The 18004-nt window shown below is 43.6% G+C and overlaps 2 protein-coding genes across 2 annotated transcripts; one reads left to right on the top strand and one right to left on the bottom strand.

Annotated features, from left to right (window-relative positions):
• Positions 1-1628: 1628 nt before the first annotated feature.
• Positions 1629-7629, top strand: LOC125551387 (probable cellulose synthase A catalytic subunit 1 [UDP-forming]). Its single transcript, XM_048714602.1, has 14 exons — positions 1629-2018; positions 2671-2866; positions 3078-3268; positions 3382-3466; positions 3557-3749; positions 3927-4193; positions 4295-4640; positions 4720-4857; positions 4948-5073; positions 5173-5385; positions 5460-5718; positions 5885-6081; positions 6177-6527; positions 6742-7629. Exons 1-14 carry the CDS (start codon positions 1932-1934, stop codon positions 7327-7329), a joined length of 3237 nt encoding a protein of 1078 aa, XP_048570559.1. The 5' UTR covers positions 1629-1931; the 3' UTR covers positions 7330-7629.
• Positions 7630-7748: 119 nt separating this feature from the next.
• LOC125551391 (glyoxylase I 4-like) lies at positions 7749-9289 on the bottom strand. The gene is made up of 3 exons (XM_048714608.1): positions 8916-9289; positions 8714-8819; positions 7749-8251 (listed from the first exon to the last, which is right to left on the bottom strand). Exons 1-3 carry the CDS (start codon positions 9083-9085, stop codon positions 7886-7888), a joined length of 642 nt encoding a protein of 213 aa, XP_048570565.1. The 5' UTR covers positions 9086-9289; the 3' UTR covers positions 7749-7885.
• Positions 9290-18004: the final 8715 nt, after the last annotated feature.

The following is an 18004-nucleotide window of genomic DNA, read 5'->3' as shown; positions in this document are numbered from 1 at the left end:
GCATTTGAGAGAGAGATCCTTGCGAGGACAAAGCCCAAAACACCCAGAGCCAAAGAGTGTTAGGCATCACTGAAGTCTTTCTGTCCGCGTGATCTGAAGACTTGTTACACTTGAGGACTGTGAATCCTCTAGCCGGTTAGGCGTCACGTTCTGAGCATCCAAGAGTCATTGTGGATTGCCGGCGAACGAAGTCTGTGAAGGTTTGAAAGTCTACCTTGAAGACTTACCAGAGTGATTGGGCGAGGAACGTGTGTCCTTAGCTTAAGGGGAATAAGGTGAAGACGCGGTCTTCTGAGTTAAATCTCAGCCTCCCTAACCAGACGTACAGTTGTCACAGCAACTGGAACTGGTCTACCAAATCCTTGTCTTCACCAAGCAACTGGTTCTATCCTTCACTTCCTTTTACTTTACAGTTTGTCTTCGTGAAGTCATTGACTGCTTGCATGATCTGAGTGTCTTCACTGCTTAAAGTCTGTTTACTGTTTGGCTTCATACCTTCTTCCATCATGATCCATACTACCTAGCTATTGATAGCCTTCGTGCTTTCACTTCATTGCTTACTTGACTATGGCCTGTCTAGTGTAGTCTACCTTCCGCTGCATATCAATAGGTTCATTTATACCGCTGGTCTTCAAAACCCCTGTGTATTGAAGACTTTCATAAAAATCGCCTATTCACCCCCCTTTAGTCGATAACTAGCACTTTCAGCTTCGCCATCGATTGAGAGGCTCATCGGCAATGTGAGGTCTGAGAGTAAGGTGTGGGCTCCGACAGGACTGCTCAAAGGGAAGTTGGATGCATTTCTGCGTGGATTACATAGGTGGGTTAGTCGGGAGGAGTAGGGTCTGTATTTGTATACGTAGAGTGTTTATGGGAGTAAAAGCCATACGGACATGTATTTGTAAACTTCTGGAGGAGACATCATTTGCTTTTCTTTTTTAATATATGATATGCACACTCGTGCATATTCAAGAATTTTTTAGTATCATATAAGGACCTTGGCACCCGAGAGCTCCGATGCATCTCATGGACGATATACTACCACTATCACAAAAAAAAATGAATGAATGTTGTTGAATTGTGATGACAAATCTCAAATCTTTTTCCATGCATGGATATCATGTACTTCCCGGGCCCAACATAAGTTGTAGTATTAAACTTAAGACACTTATTTTGTGATGGAGGGAGTATTTTATTTCTTCACGAAACTAAACATGAGAGTAGAATGGACACCCAGATTTGATATCCAAAATTTTAGTTTTTTTTTAAAAAATTCCTGATATTTTTTCAAATTTAACATTATGTAGAGGGCTTGGCACTTGACTTTCATGCATCTCGCCGACGATATACTACCATTACCACAAATAAACGAACGAATGTTGTTGAAATGCGATGACAAATCTCAAATCCTTTTCCATGCACGGAGCTACGAGACGGAAGAAGATTCCGACCCCCAATCAAATTTCGTTAGACCAGAAACAGAGGAGTAAAGAAAGAGGCCACCGACGGGCATTGACAGCGGCGCCTCAACCGCCATTATTGGGACAAGAACGGATTACCAGACGGGTTAGTTTAATGCAAAGCATGAGCCGAGCCAGCTGCGCTGTTTACACTCCATCGCTCCCACGCTGTGCACAGTCGCAGACACAAAGGTGGCTTCCGGGAATCGCTGAAATAGGAGACAAAGGACAACACTTTTTCTCTCTCTTTGCCATGACAAGATAGGAGGAGTGGAGGAGGAGGAGCAGCAGCGGCAGCAGCATTGCAGAAGCGAGCTGAGAGAGAGCTCGCGCGCGGGGGTATCCGGGAATGGTGGCGATCTCCACCTATTCCTCTCGGATCTAGAGCGGCAGCTCGGCCTCTCCGTGCCTCTCTCTCTCGCCTTCGTCACCGCCGCCGGTGGTGTGTGAGGGCGGCCGGGCAGCGGAAAGATGGCGGCCAACCGGGGGATGGTCGCGGGGTCGCACAATCGCAATGAGTTCGTCATGATCCGCCACGACGGCGACGCGCCCGCCCCGGTACGGTGCCTTAATTCGTCGGCGCCATTTCTGTTCGTCACGGCTCGTTCATGCGGTGCGCGTGTCCGCGCGTCGGTGGATCTGGTGCGAAAGGCGAGTCGGTGGATCTAGGTTGCGGTGTTAGGTGTAACAGCTCGAATTTCCCCCGATTACGCATGAATCTGTGGGGGTGCTCGTGCGTTGGATTCGTAGTCTTGCCGCATTTCCCCTGTCCGTTAATGGTGGCCCTTTTCATGTATGGAATTGACGAGCGGTGGAGCAATTGGGAGATGTTCAGCGTCGGGGTTATCCGTACCCCCCACAACCCACAACCCACACTCCCACATCCACAACCCACACACCGACACCCACACCCACACCCACAACCGCAAACTGTTCCTCTCAATGACATGCCATTCATGACATGGGGATTATCTGTTCCAGACCTCACCGATATATTGGGACCATGTTCAGTATTGACTGATCAGTCTACCTTACCTTAACATCAAACTATTCATGCCATTCCCGATTTTGGATCATAGTTTCAACTTTAAGCCAAGAAGATGACTTATTGCTGATCGATTATGGTACATGGGGGATTGCTGTGTCTCCTAGCAAGCTGTGTAATTTCGCACGGGTGTGTGCTGACCTTGTTTTGATCTTACTGATGCAGGGTAAGGAGGTAAAAGGCGCGGGTGGTCAGGGCTGCCAGATATGTGGTGACACTGTTGGCGTTTCGGCCACCGGCGATGTCTTTGTCGCCTGCAATGAGTGCGCCTTCCCGGTCTGCCGCCCTTGCTATGAGTATGAACGCAAGGATGGGGTCAAATGCTGTCCTCAGTGCAAGACCAGATACAAGAGGCTGAAAGGTTTGTTTCTATACAACATGTTGATTTGTTATGTGATCTGTATGAGAATTACATATGGAAGTCTGCTTTCTGCTTGCTTTATATGAGCCAAAGTTGTGGTATACTGCTTGTTGCTCGACATATAAAATTAAACCCATCCACCTCATATTCTTATGTTTTTGTTTATAAGTCATGCTAATTGATGTATGCATCACTCGTTGACAAAATTCAGGTAGCCCCCGAGTTCCGGGAGATGAGGAGGAAGAAGATGTTGATGACCTGGACAATGAGTTCAACTATAAGCAAGGGAATGGCAAAGGTCCAGAGTGGCAGCTGCAGGGTCAAGGAGAAGACATTGATTTGTCTTCATCCTCTCGCCATGAACCTCATCATCGTATTCCTCGGCTGACAAGTGGGCAACAGGTAAATACCTATCATTCAGACACTTGTTTTTTTTCATGCATTCTCGAAAGCTGAGCTTGTTTCTGTCAGAATCCCTTGCTCTTGTGCATTAATGCATTGAAAATCTTTTCCAGATCTCCGGTGAAATCCCTGATGCTTCCCCTGATCGCCACTCTATCCGCAGCCCAACATCAAGCTATGTCGATCCAAGTGTCCCAGGTATATTCCTGTCTATCATAAATAGCTTCTTTTGGACAATTTGTTTGCTCATCTGATGAAAATATTAACATTTCTCTACTATGATATCAGTTCCTGTGAGGATTGTGGACCCTTCGAAGGACTTGAACTCCTATGGGCTTAACAGTGTTGACTGGAAGGAAAGAGTTGAAAGCTGGAGGGTTAAGCAGGACAAAAACATGATGCAGGTGACCAATAAATATCCAGATGCAAGAGGAGGAGGAGACATGGAAGGAACTGGCTCAAATGGCGAAGATATGCAAATGTATAAATAACCTTTCTCCATTATAATCAGTGACTATTCTGATAATTTATGTTTCTGAGTTGATTAGGATCTGTAATTTTTCTCTTGACTACGCTTTACCTGTAGTGTTGTTACACTTTGTTGTTCGATTGGAAATGACTCAATGAAACTGAGATATCTGTACTTTTGTCTTTGCAGGGTTGATGATGCACGTCTACCTCTGAGCCGTATAGTGCCTATTCCTGCAAACCAGCTCAACCTTTACCGGATAGTGATCATTCTCCGACTTATCATCCTGTGCTTCTTCTTCCAGTATCGTGTCACTCATCCAGTGCGTGATGCTTATGGATTATGGCTAGTGTCTGTTATCTGTGAGATTTGGTTCGCCTTGTCTTGGCTTCTAGATCAGTTTCCAAAATGGTATCCAATCAACCGTGAAACATACCTTGACAGGCTTGCATTGAGGTAAGTTACGACAAATGGGTCTACATTTGTTCATGATTTTTGGCAGCATAACATCTTTCATTTACATTATGTGTCCTGAGGTGCGTAATCTAATGTCGCAGGTATGATAGGGAGGGAGAGCCATCACAGCTGTGTCCCATTGATATCTTTGTCAGTACAGTGGATCCACTGAAGGAACCTCCCCTGATCACAGCAAATACTGTCCTGTCCATTCTTGCTGTGGATTACCCTGTTGACAAAGTGTCATGCTATGTTTCTGATGATGGTTCGGCTATGTTGACATTCGAGTCGCTCTCAGAAACTGCAGAATTTGCTAGGAAGTGGGTTCCGTTTTGCAAGAAGCACAACATTGAACCAAGGGCCCCGGAGTTTTACTTTCAGCAAAAAATAGATTACCTAAAGGACAAAATCCAGCCTTCTTTTGTGAAGGAAAGACGAGCAATGAAGGTAAGCTACAAACCACATGCTTAGATTGCTTTCCCCAAATTCTGCTTGGACATTAACTTTGGGGTATGCTTTGTTTCAGAGAGAGTATGAAGAATTTAAAATACGAATCAATGCACTTGTTGCCAAAGCCCAAAAAGTGCCTGAAGAGGGGTGGACCATGGCCGATGGCACTGCTTGGCCTGGGAATAACCCTAGGGACCATCCTGGCATGATTCAGGTACCTTTTACTTCAATGCGTCTGTCGCTTGAAAATAATGTTGACCTAATTTGAATCTTATGTATTAAACTTACTTTTTGTGGAATTCAGGTGTTCTTGGGGCACAGTGGTGGCCTTGACACTGATGGTAATGAGTTACCATGGCTTGTGTATGTCTCTCGTGAAAAGAGACCAGGTTTCCAGCATCACAAGAAGGCTGGTGCGATGAATGCACTGGTATGTGTTCTCTTCTGCAAATTTACTTATGTACATTGCATTGGATTTTATCTGGCTCGTTGCTAATTATACAATTACATACCTTTTACTGGTTGGCAGATTCGTGTATCTGCTGTATTGACAAATGGTGCCTATCTTCTTAATGTGGATTGTGATCACTACTTCAATAGCAGCAAAGCTCTTAGAGAAGCAATGTGCTTCATGATGGATCCCGCTCTAGGAAGGAAAACTTGCTATGTCCAATTTCCACAAAGATTTGACGGCATTGATTTGCACGATCGATATGCTAATCGCAACATAGTTTTCTTTGATGTAAGTCTGGTGCTGTCTGTGTTCATCATGACGACAACACTTTCTTGTCTCTTACATGCTTTTCCTCTTTGCAGATCAACATGAAAGGTTTAGATGGCATTCAGGGTCCAATGTATGTCGGGACAGGATGCTGTTTCAATAGGCAGGCCTTGTATGGCTATGATCCTGTATTAACTGAGGCTGATTTGGAACCTAACATTGTTGTCAAGAGTTGCTGTGGTGGCAGAAAGAAAAAGAGCAAGAGCTATATGGATAACAAAAACCGTATGATGAAGAGAACTGAGTCTTCTGCTCCCATCTTCAACATGGATGATATAGAAGAGGGTATAGAAGGTATGTGATTGCAATTTTTACCTTACATTTATTCTTGGCATCTGAAAGCAAGCGCTGTATATACTGAATCCCTACAATATTATGCTTCTATTTAGTCTTCCTTTTGGTTCTTGAGATTCTGAGCTATGACTTGCTTCAACTAATCACTCTTTCTGGATCTCATCAGGTTATGAGGATGAAAGGTCCATGCTTATGTCCCAGAAGAGATTGGAGAAACGATTTGGTCAGTCTCCTATATTTACTGCATCCACCTTTATGACTCAAGGAGGCATACCACCTTCAACGAATCCAGCTTCCCTACTAAAGGAAGCCATCCATGTCATCAGCTGTGGATATGAGGACAAAACCGAATGGGGAAAAGAGGTTAGTGTGAGAGTCATAGTTTTCCTTATTCTTTTCTCTAAGTCTTATGCTGAGATACGAAACTGGAAGTGAGATTTTCTTTTATGTTGTTTCAGATTGGCTGGATCTATGGTTCAGTTACTGAAGATATTCTTACTGGGTTTAAAATGCACGCAAGAGGATGGATATCAATCTACTGCATGCCACCACGGCCTTGTTTCAAGGGTTCTGCACCAATCAATCTCTCTGACCGACTTAATCAAGTTCTCCGATGGGCTCTTGGGTCAGTTGAAATTCTGTTTAGCAGACATTGTCCTATCTGGTACAACTACGGTGGGCGGTTGAAACTTCTGGAGAGGGTGGCTTACATCAACACCATTGTTTATCCAATAACATCCCTCCCACTTATTGCCTATTGTGTGCTTCCTGCTATCTGTCTCCTCACCAACAAATTTATCATTCCTGAGGTTAGTAACAAGAAACCCTTCCGTGTTATTGTTATCTGCATTATGTCACTTGATATGTTGTTAATGACCATGAGCGAAAAATGTTTTGGCTGATCATCCTACTTCTGCAGAGCTTTGTTCCTCTTGTTAAATCTCGCATTGCTAAAACCCTCACAATCAGGTGTCTTTGTGTCAGATTTTTTTTTGATGTTGATATATTCTTTCTGACATGCAGATCAGTAATTATGCTGGGATGTTCTTTATTCTTATGTTTGCCTCCATCTTTGCCACGGGTATATTGGAGCTCCGATGGAGTGGTGTCGGCATCGAGGACTGGTGGAGAAACGAGCAGTTCTGGGTTATTGGTGGCACATCTGCCCATCTTTTTGCAGTGTTCCAGGGTCTGCTGAAGGTGTTGGCCGGGATCGACACCAACTTCACGGTTACCTCGAAGGCAAACGACGAGGACGGCGACTTTGCCGAGCTATATGTGTTCAAGTGGACCAGTCTCCTCATCCCTCCGACCACCGTCCTTGTGATTAACCTGGTGGGTATGGTGGCAGGCATATCATATGCCATCAACAGCGGTTACCAGTCTTGGGGTCCACTCTTCGGAAAGCTCTTCTTCTCAATCTGGGTGATCCTCCATCTCTACCCCTTCCTCAAGGGTCTCATGGGGAAGCAGAACCGCACGCCAACCATCGTCATCGTTTGGTCCATCCTCCTCGCCTCCATCTTCTCCCTCCTGTGGGTGAAGATCGACCCTTTCATATCAGATACCCAGAAAGCCGTCGCCATGGGGCAGTGCGGCGTCAACTGCTGATCGGCGCCGGAGAGTATCTGCCCCCCTCGTGTAAATACCGGAGGGGGTTAGATGGGATTTTTGTTGTTGTTGTTGTAGATGAAGGCGGAGTTTTATTAAATTATTGCCCCTTTGTTAGGAGTATTTAGTACCCTTGCCTACGAAACCTGCAGCGTACATTGCAATCTTCTCTCTGTCTCTCTTTTTCCATTTGTGATGGTACTACCTGTTGTTTGTTGCTTATAGAGTATAAATATTATGTCAGAACGTATTTATACACACTATAACACAAACTATTTATATAAGGCAGCTGTTCATCAACTCTTCTGCAATCCTGGTGTCAACCGGGCCAAGGAATATGAACTCGTCTACTACAGTAGTTCGAAGGACGGGGAAGAAAAACAGAGCAAACAGAGGGCTCATCCGCTCCGAGACGCAGATTTGAAGCTGAAACTACACTCTGCTCCCCTCGCTTTATTCATACGCACACTGTCATATCACAATGTACAAAAACCACAACTCCACGGAGCGCGCCACCCACCAGTTGGGCGGCCTGGCTACCCCGGCCCCCCACCCCTCACGCGCACGAGATATGCGCCGCCTCCTCGCCGCCGACGCGCTGCAAGGCCGGGTTCGGCGCCGGAACGCACTGCGAAGCCGCGGCCGCCGCCGGAGCAGGGGTTGCTTGCGCTACTTGTGCGACTGGCATGGGCAGCTGCTGTTGCTTGACGGAGGCGACCCTCTTGCAGGCGGCCATGGCGAAGTTCTGGCCGGCGAGCGGGACGACCGGGAGCTTGTCGCAGTTGCAGATCTCGATCATGAAGCCGTCGGGGTCATGGAAGAAGATCTGGTCCACGTAGATGCCGCCCTCCTCCACGCACCGCTGGATGTACGGGATGCCCAGCTCCTTGAGCCGCCGCTCCACCGCCACCATGCTCTCGCACTGCACACAAAACACAACAATTTTGCGCCTTCATTAGTCTCAGAAGCTTTTCTTATACTGTATTTGATAAACGAAAATTGATCTCAGCTAGTGAGACATTCTGACTCAGCATCCAACTTCAGTTTCTGTGTGGTGAGTGGTGACTTGACCTGGTATCCATCGTGCATCTACGACGGAACAAGGAACCAACGCGCGAAATGGAAGACTTATGCGCCGTGCACGTACGTGTGCACATCAGCCCGACCCGTCGTTGTCGGCCATCGATCGCACATAACGGCACTGTTACTCGCGGAACACATGCGGGCCGTCGCCGGCGACAGGACGCCGACGTCGCTTTCGTCACACCCTAATACTCCTTTTGAGAGAGAGAGAGAGAGAGAGAGAGAGAGAGAGAGAGAGAGAGAGAGAGAGAGAGAGAGAGAGCTGTTCGCAACCAAATCGAAATTAACTACCACAACGTACCTGGAAGGAGATGTGGTTATCCTTGGGGTTGATCTCCTTCTTCGCCGGTAAGCTCTCTGGATGCTCCGACTGCAGCAGGTGGATGCCGATCCCGTAGTTGAACAGCCTTCACTCGCAGCAACAAGAAAAGCATTATCAGAGATTCAGAGCAGTGCAATTAACACTGACGCTCCTACGTATTGAGCTGGTCCGGTATGATTACCATGCGCCGTCGAAGTCGAAGGAGCCGGGGCGGCGGATGGGGGTGAACCCGAGGACGTTCATGTAGAAGTCGAGCGACTCCTCCACCGACCTGCACACTATGCTGATGTGGTTCAGGGACGCCAGCGGCAGCACGCCGCCGCTCACCATAGCCGCCGTCGTGTTCACCATCCTCACGGATCACTTGCGGTCGTCGTCGCCGGTGGCCGGCCCGAGAATTCCTCGCTAACTATATGCACCGCCGACGAACGATGGATCGAGGCACCGATCAATCAAGCAAGAGAGAAAAGCAAACTCGAACTGCTCTACCACTCCACTCTGGTTAGCAATGGGCAATGGCTGCTGCTTCAGACACGAATGAAAGATGCGGAGGGTGAGCTGGAGTTGTGCTCCTTTATATAGCTGCGCGGGAGGAGACACTGCTGACACGTGGCTCCACGTCATCCTCATCTAGACCGTTCGTGTTCGTCTCATCCTCCCAGGACGTCCATTCTGGCTTCAGCGTCTCATGCCTAAGTTTTTGGCTCAGAGACGACATTTAAACACTTTTTTGGTTATGGGAAGGTTGCTCGCAGCTTCCATTAAAGGAATCTATCATACATATTTTAAAAAATCTAGAACTGATGAAGAGAAGCAGACAGTATACTTACACGCTACTTCACACACCATCACAAACGACCATCAAAGTTGAAAAAGAATAACAAACACTAGAATTTGCCAAAGATATAAAGGACAATGGCACCTAAATCTTTTCTCCACGTAAAGAAAACGAAAGCTGGAAAAAGAAACATTGTTGATAATTCCCTAATACTTATGAAGGCTGATTTGATTACTGCAACCTTGTTCAAACAAGTGCTAGATGAATATTGTACAAATTCGGGCTAGTTGGTAAGCAAAGATAAATACAATTTATATTTTAGTCCAAACATAAATGTTGATTTAAAAGCCCAAATCGAGCTGAATATTATGACCGAATCTATCTCAGATAAATACCTTGGTCCCTAACCATGATGTAACTAGATAGGAGTGATAGTATTACCCATCTTCTGAAAAATGATAGTTCAAATATTATGGAGGGCAGTTATCCAACATATCCCTGTTTTTTAACATGGCTATTTTAAAGCTCCGCAAGAAACTCTTTGAAGAAATTAGTGATGCAATGTCTACTTTCTGGTGGGTTGATACGGAGGATCAGAAAAGGATACACTAGCGCGCATGGTGGAGGATGTGTATTCCAAAAAAAGGGAGGTATAGGCTTTCGAGATTTGTATTATTTTAATCTCGCCATGTTGTCAAAGCAAACTTGGAGGGTGCTAACCAGTCCTGATTCCCTCTGTGCCTAAGTGTTGAGAGTTAAATACTTCCTTGATGATAGCCTGTTAAGTGATGGATCAAAAAAGGCTTTTCATATACTTGGCAAAGTATTGTTCCTAGTTTGCAAACTTTCAGGCGTGGTCATACTTGGAGAGTGGGGTCGAATCAAACGATAAAGATTTGGGAAGATCATTGGATCCTAAATAATAATACAAGGAAGATTCATGCTTTGAAGGGGCATGTTATCTTGTGTACGGTTGAGGAATTAATCAACCCAGACTCTGGTCTCTTTGGGATGAAAAACTTACCAGGGAGATATTTTTACCAATTGACGTGGAGAGAGTTCTTATGATCCCCTTGAGTGCTCACTTAACAGAGGATTTTGTTGCGTGGCACAAAACCAAGTTGAGGCACTTTTCGGTACGACTTGCATACTATACGGAGTGGGATCACCACTTTGGGTCTCAGACCAGGAGAGATGACAGGCAAGGTGTTTGAAGAACTAAGTATGGAAGGAGATGGGGCTAGATGAAGTTATTGAATAGGCACTTGTCATTTTGATTGTTTTGGTTTTGTTCTGCTGGTGGGCATTTTATGTAATCCGAATCAGAGCTCCCCAGTTCCCGGAATGCTTGGCATGCAAGAGTCTATCGTTCTAGCTTGTTGGTTTGTGTGGTGGCAATAGTGGGAATTTGTGAAGGGCGAGCCAAGGGCGACACCACCCCAGACAACATTTGGGACTCATGCCCTGACCGCAAACTATGATTCAGTGATGCACAACAACCACCCTCAGGAAGTTGGTTGGTCAAAGTTGAGCCGGGGCTGTTATAAGGTTAACACTGATGCATCCATCCATGAGGACGATACCAGAGCTATCGGTGATGTCTTAGGAACAGTTTGGGAGAAGTTGTTGTGAGTGTGGCTTGTTCTTGAAATCATTTGCTTGATGGCATTACTTTGGAGGTATTCTAAAGAAATTGAGCTATTAGATTATGTAGGATGCTCACGCGTGAGTATGGATTCCCTGGGATGCTCGTGAGTGACTATGAATTCCTTGGGATGCTAATGAGTTAGTATAGAACCCGACTCCTTGGAACTTATGAAAGTGTGCAATGGTGGGAATTTATGTCTTCAACCCCTACTTAGTAATTTTTGTATACTGTTTTGCTCTAGCCTGCTCTAGGGATGGAGTTTCATTTTAGCATTGTCTTAGGAATGCGGCCCATAAGCTAGCAAATACTCATATTATTCAAATTTTGTAGTTTCTTGGTAGGATGATTGTCGGTGTCAAAACCAGCAGATCTCGGATGGGGGGTCCCGAACTGCGCGTCTAAGGATCGAGGGTAACAGGAGGCACGGGATGATACGTCTCCATCGTATCTACTTTTCCAAACACTTTTGCCCTTATTTTGGACTCTAACTTGCATGATTTGAATGGAACTAACCCGGGTTGACGCTGTTTTCAGCAGAATTGCCATGGTGTTATTTTTGTGCAGAAATAAAAGTTCTCGGAATGACCTGAAAATTAACGGAGAATTATTTTGGAATATATAAAAAATACTGGAAGAAAGATCCACGTCAGGGGGGGCCACACCCTGTCCACGAGGGTGGGGGCGCGCCCTACCCCCCTAGGCACACCCCCTGCCTCGTGAGCCCCCTGATGCTCCACCGACCTCAACCCTGACTCCATATATTCACTTCCGGCGAGAAAAAAAATCAAGGAGAAGGATTCATCGCATTTTACGATACGGAGCCGCCTCCAAGCCCTAAACTCTCTCGGGAGGGCTGATCTGGAGTCCGTTCGGGGCTCCGGAGAGGGGAATCCGTCGCCATCATCATCATCAACCTTCCTCCATCACCAATTTCATGATGCTCTCTGCCATGTGTGAGTAATTCCATCGTAGGCTTGCTGGACGGTGATGGATTGGATGAGATTTATCATGTAATCGAGTTAGTTTTGTTAGGGTTTGATCCCTAGTATCCAATATGTTCTGAGAATGATGTTGCTATGACTTTGCTATGCTTAATGGTTGTCACTAGGGCCCGAGTGTCATGATTTCAGATCTGAACCTATTATGCTTTCACCAATATATGAGAGTTATTGATCCTATCTTGCAAATCTATAGTCACCTATTATGTGTTATGATCCGTTAACCCCGAAGTGACAATAATCGGGATACTTACCAGTGATGACCGTAGTTTGAGGAGTTCATGTATTCACTATGTGTTAATTCTTTGGTCCGGCACTCTATTAAAAGGAGGCCTTAATATCCCTTAGTTTCCAATAGGACCCCGCTGCCATGGGAGGGTAGGACAAAAGATGTCATGCAAGTTCTTTTCCATAAGCACGTATGACTATATTCGGAATACATGCCTACATTATATTGATGAACTAGAGCTAGTTCTGTGTCACCCTAGGTTATGACTGTTACATGATCGATCGCATCCGGCATAATTCTCCATCACCGATCCAATGCCTACGAGCTTTTCCTATATTGATCTTCGCTTATTTACTTTTCCGCTGCTACTGTTACCATCACTATAAAACCCCAAAATATTACTTTTGCTACCGTTACCTTTTGCTATCGTTACCACTAATATCCTATTACTTTGCTACTAAATACCTTGCTGCAGATATTAAGTTTCCAGGTGTGGTTGAATTGACAACTCAACTGCTAATACTTGAGAATATTCTTTGGCTCCCCTTGTGTCTAATCAATAAATTTGGGTTGAATACTCTATCCTCGAAAACTGTTGCGATCCCCTATACTTGTGGGTTAGCAAGACTATTTTCTGGCGCCGTTGCCGGGGAGCATAGCTCTATTCTTTGAGTCACTTGGGATTTATATCTGCTTATCATTATGAAGAACTTGAAAGATCAAAGAACCAAGATTTTTCCCTCAACTACGAGGGGAGGTAAGGAACTGCCATCTAGCTCTGCACTTGATTCACCTTCTGTTTTGAGTAAGCTTGTGACACCTACACCTGCTATTCATTCTGATATGTCACACATTATTGATGATGCCACTTCTGCTTTGCATGATACTTATGATGAAACTACTTCCATGCTTGATACTACTATGCCACTTGGTGAATTTCTTGATGAACAACTTGCTAGGGCTAGAGAGAATGGAATTATTGAAACTGATAATATTGATGAAAGTGATGATGAAGATTCTCCCCTAGATATGAATTGCATGTTGTTCCTGAGGGTTATGTTATGGATGAAGAAACTGCTAGAGACTTTCTTGCCTGCAATGATAGACGTGATCTTAAGAAATTATTAGCTAAGCTAAAAGAAAAATCTCTGAATGCTAGAATGAAATATGATCCTGCTTATGCTACTTCACCTATCTTTGTTACTGATAAGGATTATGATTTTTCTGTCGATCCTGAGTTAATTACTTTGGTTGAATCTGATCCTTTCTATGGTTATGAATCTGAAACTGTTGTGGCACATCTTACTAAAGTAAATGATATAGCTACCCTATTCACTAATGATGAGAAACATCGCTATTACTTTATCCTTAAGTTGTTTCCGTTCTCATTAAAGGGTGATGCTAGAACATGGTTTAATTCTCTTGATCCTGGTTGTGTGCGTAGTCCCCAGGATATGATTTATTACTTCTCTGCTAAAATATTTCCCCGCTCATAAGAAACAAGCTGCTTTAAGGGAAATATATAATTTTGTGCAAATTGAAGAAGAGAGTCTCCCACAAGCTTGGGGGAGGCTTAACCAATTACTTAATGCTTTGCCTGATCATCCTTTCAAGAAAAATGAAATACTTGATATCTTTTATAATGGACTAACCGATGCTTCCAGAGATTACCTGGATAGTTGTGCTGGTTGTGTTTTCAGGGAAAGAACTGCTGATCAAGCTGAAATTCTATTGAATAATATGTTGACTAATGAAAATAATTGGACACTTCCTGAACCAACTCCTAAGCCAACTCCAAAGAAGAGGGGTATTCTATTTCTCAGTCCTGAAGATATGCAAGAGGCAAAGAAATCTATGAAAGAAAAGGGTATTAAAGCTGAAGATGTTAAGAATTTACCTCCCGTTGAAGAAATACATGGTCTTAATTCATCACCTATTGAAGAAACACATGGTCTCGATAACCCGAAATAGCTAGTAAAGGTAAATTCTCTCTATAGATATGATAAAGCTGAAATCCCTCCTGCTAAGTTTGCTAGCCAATGTTTGGATGAATTTGATAGCTTTATGGTTAAGCAAGAAGATTTTAATGCTTATGTTGGTAGACAATTGAAACATAATGCTTATATGATTGAACATTTGAGTGATTATATGACTAATGTTAAAGGTGAACTTAAACTTATTAGTAAACATGCTTCTATGGTTACCACTCATGTAGAACAAGTACTTAAAGCTCAGAATGATTTGCTCAATGATTTGAATAGTAAAAATAATGACTTTGCTATTAGAGTTGCAACTAGAGGAGGTAAAGTGACTCAGGAACCTTTGTATCCTGAGGGTCATCCTAAGAGAATTGAGCAAGATTCTCAGATAATTAATATTGATGCACCTAGTCCTTCTAAAAGGAAGAAAAAGAAAAATGATAGGACTTTGCATGCTTCTAGTGAACCTGTTATTGACACACATGAGAATCCTAATAATATTTTTGTCTCCGATGCTGAAACACAATCTGGTAATGAACATGAACCTAGTGATAATATTAATGATGATGTTCATGTTGATGCTCAACCTAGCAATGATAATGATGTAGAGGTTGAACCTGCTGTTGATCTTGATAACCCACAATCAAAGAATCAATGTTATGATAAGAGACTTTGGTGCTAGGAAGCACGGTAAAGAAAGAGAACCATGGGTTCAGAAACCCATGCCTTTTCCTCCTAAACCATCCAAGAAAAAGGATGACGAGGATTTTGAGCGCTTTGCTGAAATGATTAGACCTATCTTTTTGCGTATGCGTTTGACTGATATGCTTAAAATGAATCCTTATGCTAAATATATGAAGGAAATCGTTAATAATAAAAGAAAGATACCGAAAGCTGAAATTTCCACCATGCTTGCTAATTATACTTTTAAGGGTGGAATACCAAAGAAACTTGGAGATCCAGGAGTACCAACCATACCATGATCCATTAAAAGAAACTATGTTAAAACTGCTTTATGTGATCTTGGAGCCGGTGTTAGTGTTATGCCTCTCTCTTTATACCATAGACTTGATTTGAATAAGTTGAAACCTACTGAAATATCTTTGCAAATGGCTGACAAATCAACTGCTATACCTGTCGGTATTTGTGAGGATGTGCCTGTTGTGGTTGCAAACATTACTATTTTAACGGACTTTGTTATTCTTGATATTCCCGAGGACGATAATATGTCTATTATTCTTGGAAGACCCTTTTTGAATACTTCAAGGGCTATTATTGATTGCACCAAAGGCAATGTCACTTTTCATGTTAATGGTAATGAGCATACGGTACACTTTCCGAGGAAACAACCTCAAGTCCACAGTATCAATTCTATTGGAAAAATTTCAACAATTACTATTGGAGGTTTTGAATTTCCTCTTCCTACTGTCAAGAAGAAATATGATATTCTTATTGTTGGGGATGTGCATATCCCCGTTAAGGTAACCTAGTGTTATTCGTAAATTCTTCGGTTTCATGTTATTCGAAATGAGTTTGTTAACAAGACCTGGTCAACCTTGTTAGTGGATTCCTTTTGATGAGCATGAGATGGATGAATTTAGAAAACACAACTCTCTGTACCCTCCTTTTACTTTCTGTTATTCATATTAAATAAAGCAAAAATAGTGATTTCTGTCTGTTTTCTGAATTATCCATGCAATAAAAAAATACCCCGAAAATAAAAGTTCTCCAAATGCCCTGAAATTTAAATATAATTTTTTCTAGAATATTTGAGAATATCTGGCACTGAGAACACAACAGGGGGAGCAAGCACATGGCCACGAGGGTCCAGGGCGCGCCCCTGCCTCGTGGGCCCATGGTGGCTCCCCTCCACTTATTCCAGCTACCACACACTCCTTCCTCCCAAAAAAACCATCATCTAGCTCAAGCACGAGTTCTAGCTCATCTTGCTGCCATTTTCGATCTCCTTTCATAAAGCTCCATTCACAAAACTGCTTTGGGGAATGTTCTTTGGTATGTAACTCCTCCAATGGTACAATTAGTTTTTGTTCTAGTGCTTTATTCATTGCAAATCTTTGCTGCTTAGGTGACCTTGTTCTTGAGCTTGCATGTCAAATTTATATGGTCAAAAGTAGTTTTAATGCATGATATTGCCTCTAGGCACTTGGAGGAGTAGTTGCTATCAATATTGTTGAGTTTGGTTCACTTTTATTTTGAGTTACTAAAAATTTCTGAAATTTTTCAGAGGAAGAAATATGTTTAGGAAAATGTACCAAGGTGGTTCTTCAAGGAAGCAAGGACCCAGACCCGCAATACGCGATCCGGACGAGGAACCACCAAGAGAAGCTCAAGTGTGGCCTTGTGAATGGCCGTTAGAGGATTTCATGGTCCGAGCAGGAATTAAGGAGGAATTTGATGCATATGTGCGCAATGCCGATCTTGAGAGCTTCGAGGCAGATAAGTGCCATCAATACCTCTATTTAACTCATTCATTTGTGAGAAGGTTTAAATTTTCATCATCACGCAATTCTCAAACTGTCCGGTTTGATCTTTATGATAAATCTTATACCATGGACTTAGAAGATTTTAACACTGCTCGTAAACTCCCAAAGTGGGGTAATGTTAGTGAACCTCGCAAATCTGAATTTAGAGATTTTCTTGCTAGTATTACAGTGGGGGAATCTAGAGATGTAACACAAGCCACCATAGGGAGCATTCATTTTTCTGCTATACATTATTTTGCTCTCTTCATAGGAAGGTGCATAAACGGTAAAGATGAAGCATGTCACATGTGTGTACCTGATCTTAGCGTTCTCAGGAGCGCTGTTTTAGGAGATAAACAATACAACTTGGGGGCTATTGTTGCACGTAGGCTGCATAATAATCGTATTCATGGAGATTTCTTTGGTGGAATTTATACAACTCGTATAGCTAACTTTCTTGAGATACCCATACGTGGATATGATATTGAGTTGCCTCCTTCTTATCTAGATTATGATGCTATGGTTCGTCATCAGTTTGTTGAGAGGAACGATCAGTTCCTCCAGTACCGACTAATCTTTGACAGACGATGAACCTATCACGTCGCTCTCCCCGCTCCTACTTTTTTTGACTTTCAGGCAAAGGGGAGATATGTTATAACCAGGGAGGAGGCGACCGAGTACGAGAGGAGGGCGGAGACAGCTCGCCTCCGAGCTGCAGCTCATCAGGCAATTGCCGCTGCATCTCAGTACGACCCCAACTACAACTTTGGATATCCGCCAGGCCAGCCGTGTCCATAGACCAACTTAGGCCAAAAGCCTAAGCTTGGGGGAGTACGTATCTCTCACCAACATTACATTCCTGTTCACACACTCATGCTAGTTGTCGGTGCTCATACTTTTTCATTGTAATATCCATGCTACTTTATTTCCCATTTTATGCTTTCTTCTTGTGTGTTTGATAAATGTAGGATCGAAAGTATGTCTAGAGGGGGGGGGGGTTGATTAGACTACTTGACCAAATAAAAATCTATCCTTTTCCCAATTTTAGTCTTTAGCAGATTTTAGCAAACTTAGCACAAGTCAAGCAATCTTAACACAATTCAAGCAAGCATGCAAAGAGTCTATGAGCAGCGGAAAGTAAAGCATGCAACTTGC

Source organism: Triticum urartu, chromosome 1 (genome assembly GCF_003073215.2).
Source record: "Triticum urartu cultivar G1812 chromosome 1, Tu2.1, whole genome shotgun sequence".
Lineage (NCBI taxonomy): Eukaryota > Viridiplantae > Streptophyta > Magnoliopsida > Poales > Poaceae > Triticum > Triticum urartu.
This window is presented reverse-complemented; position numbering and strand designations above follow the sequence as displayed.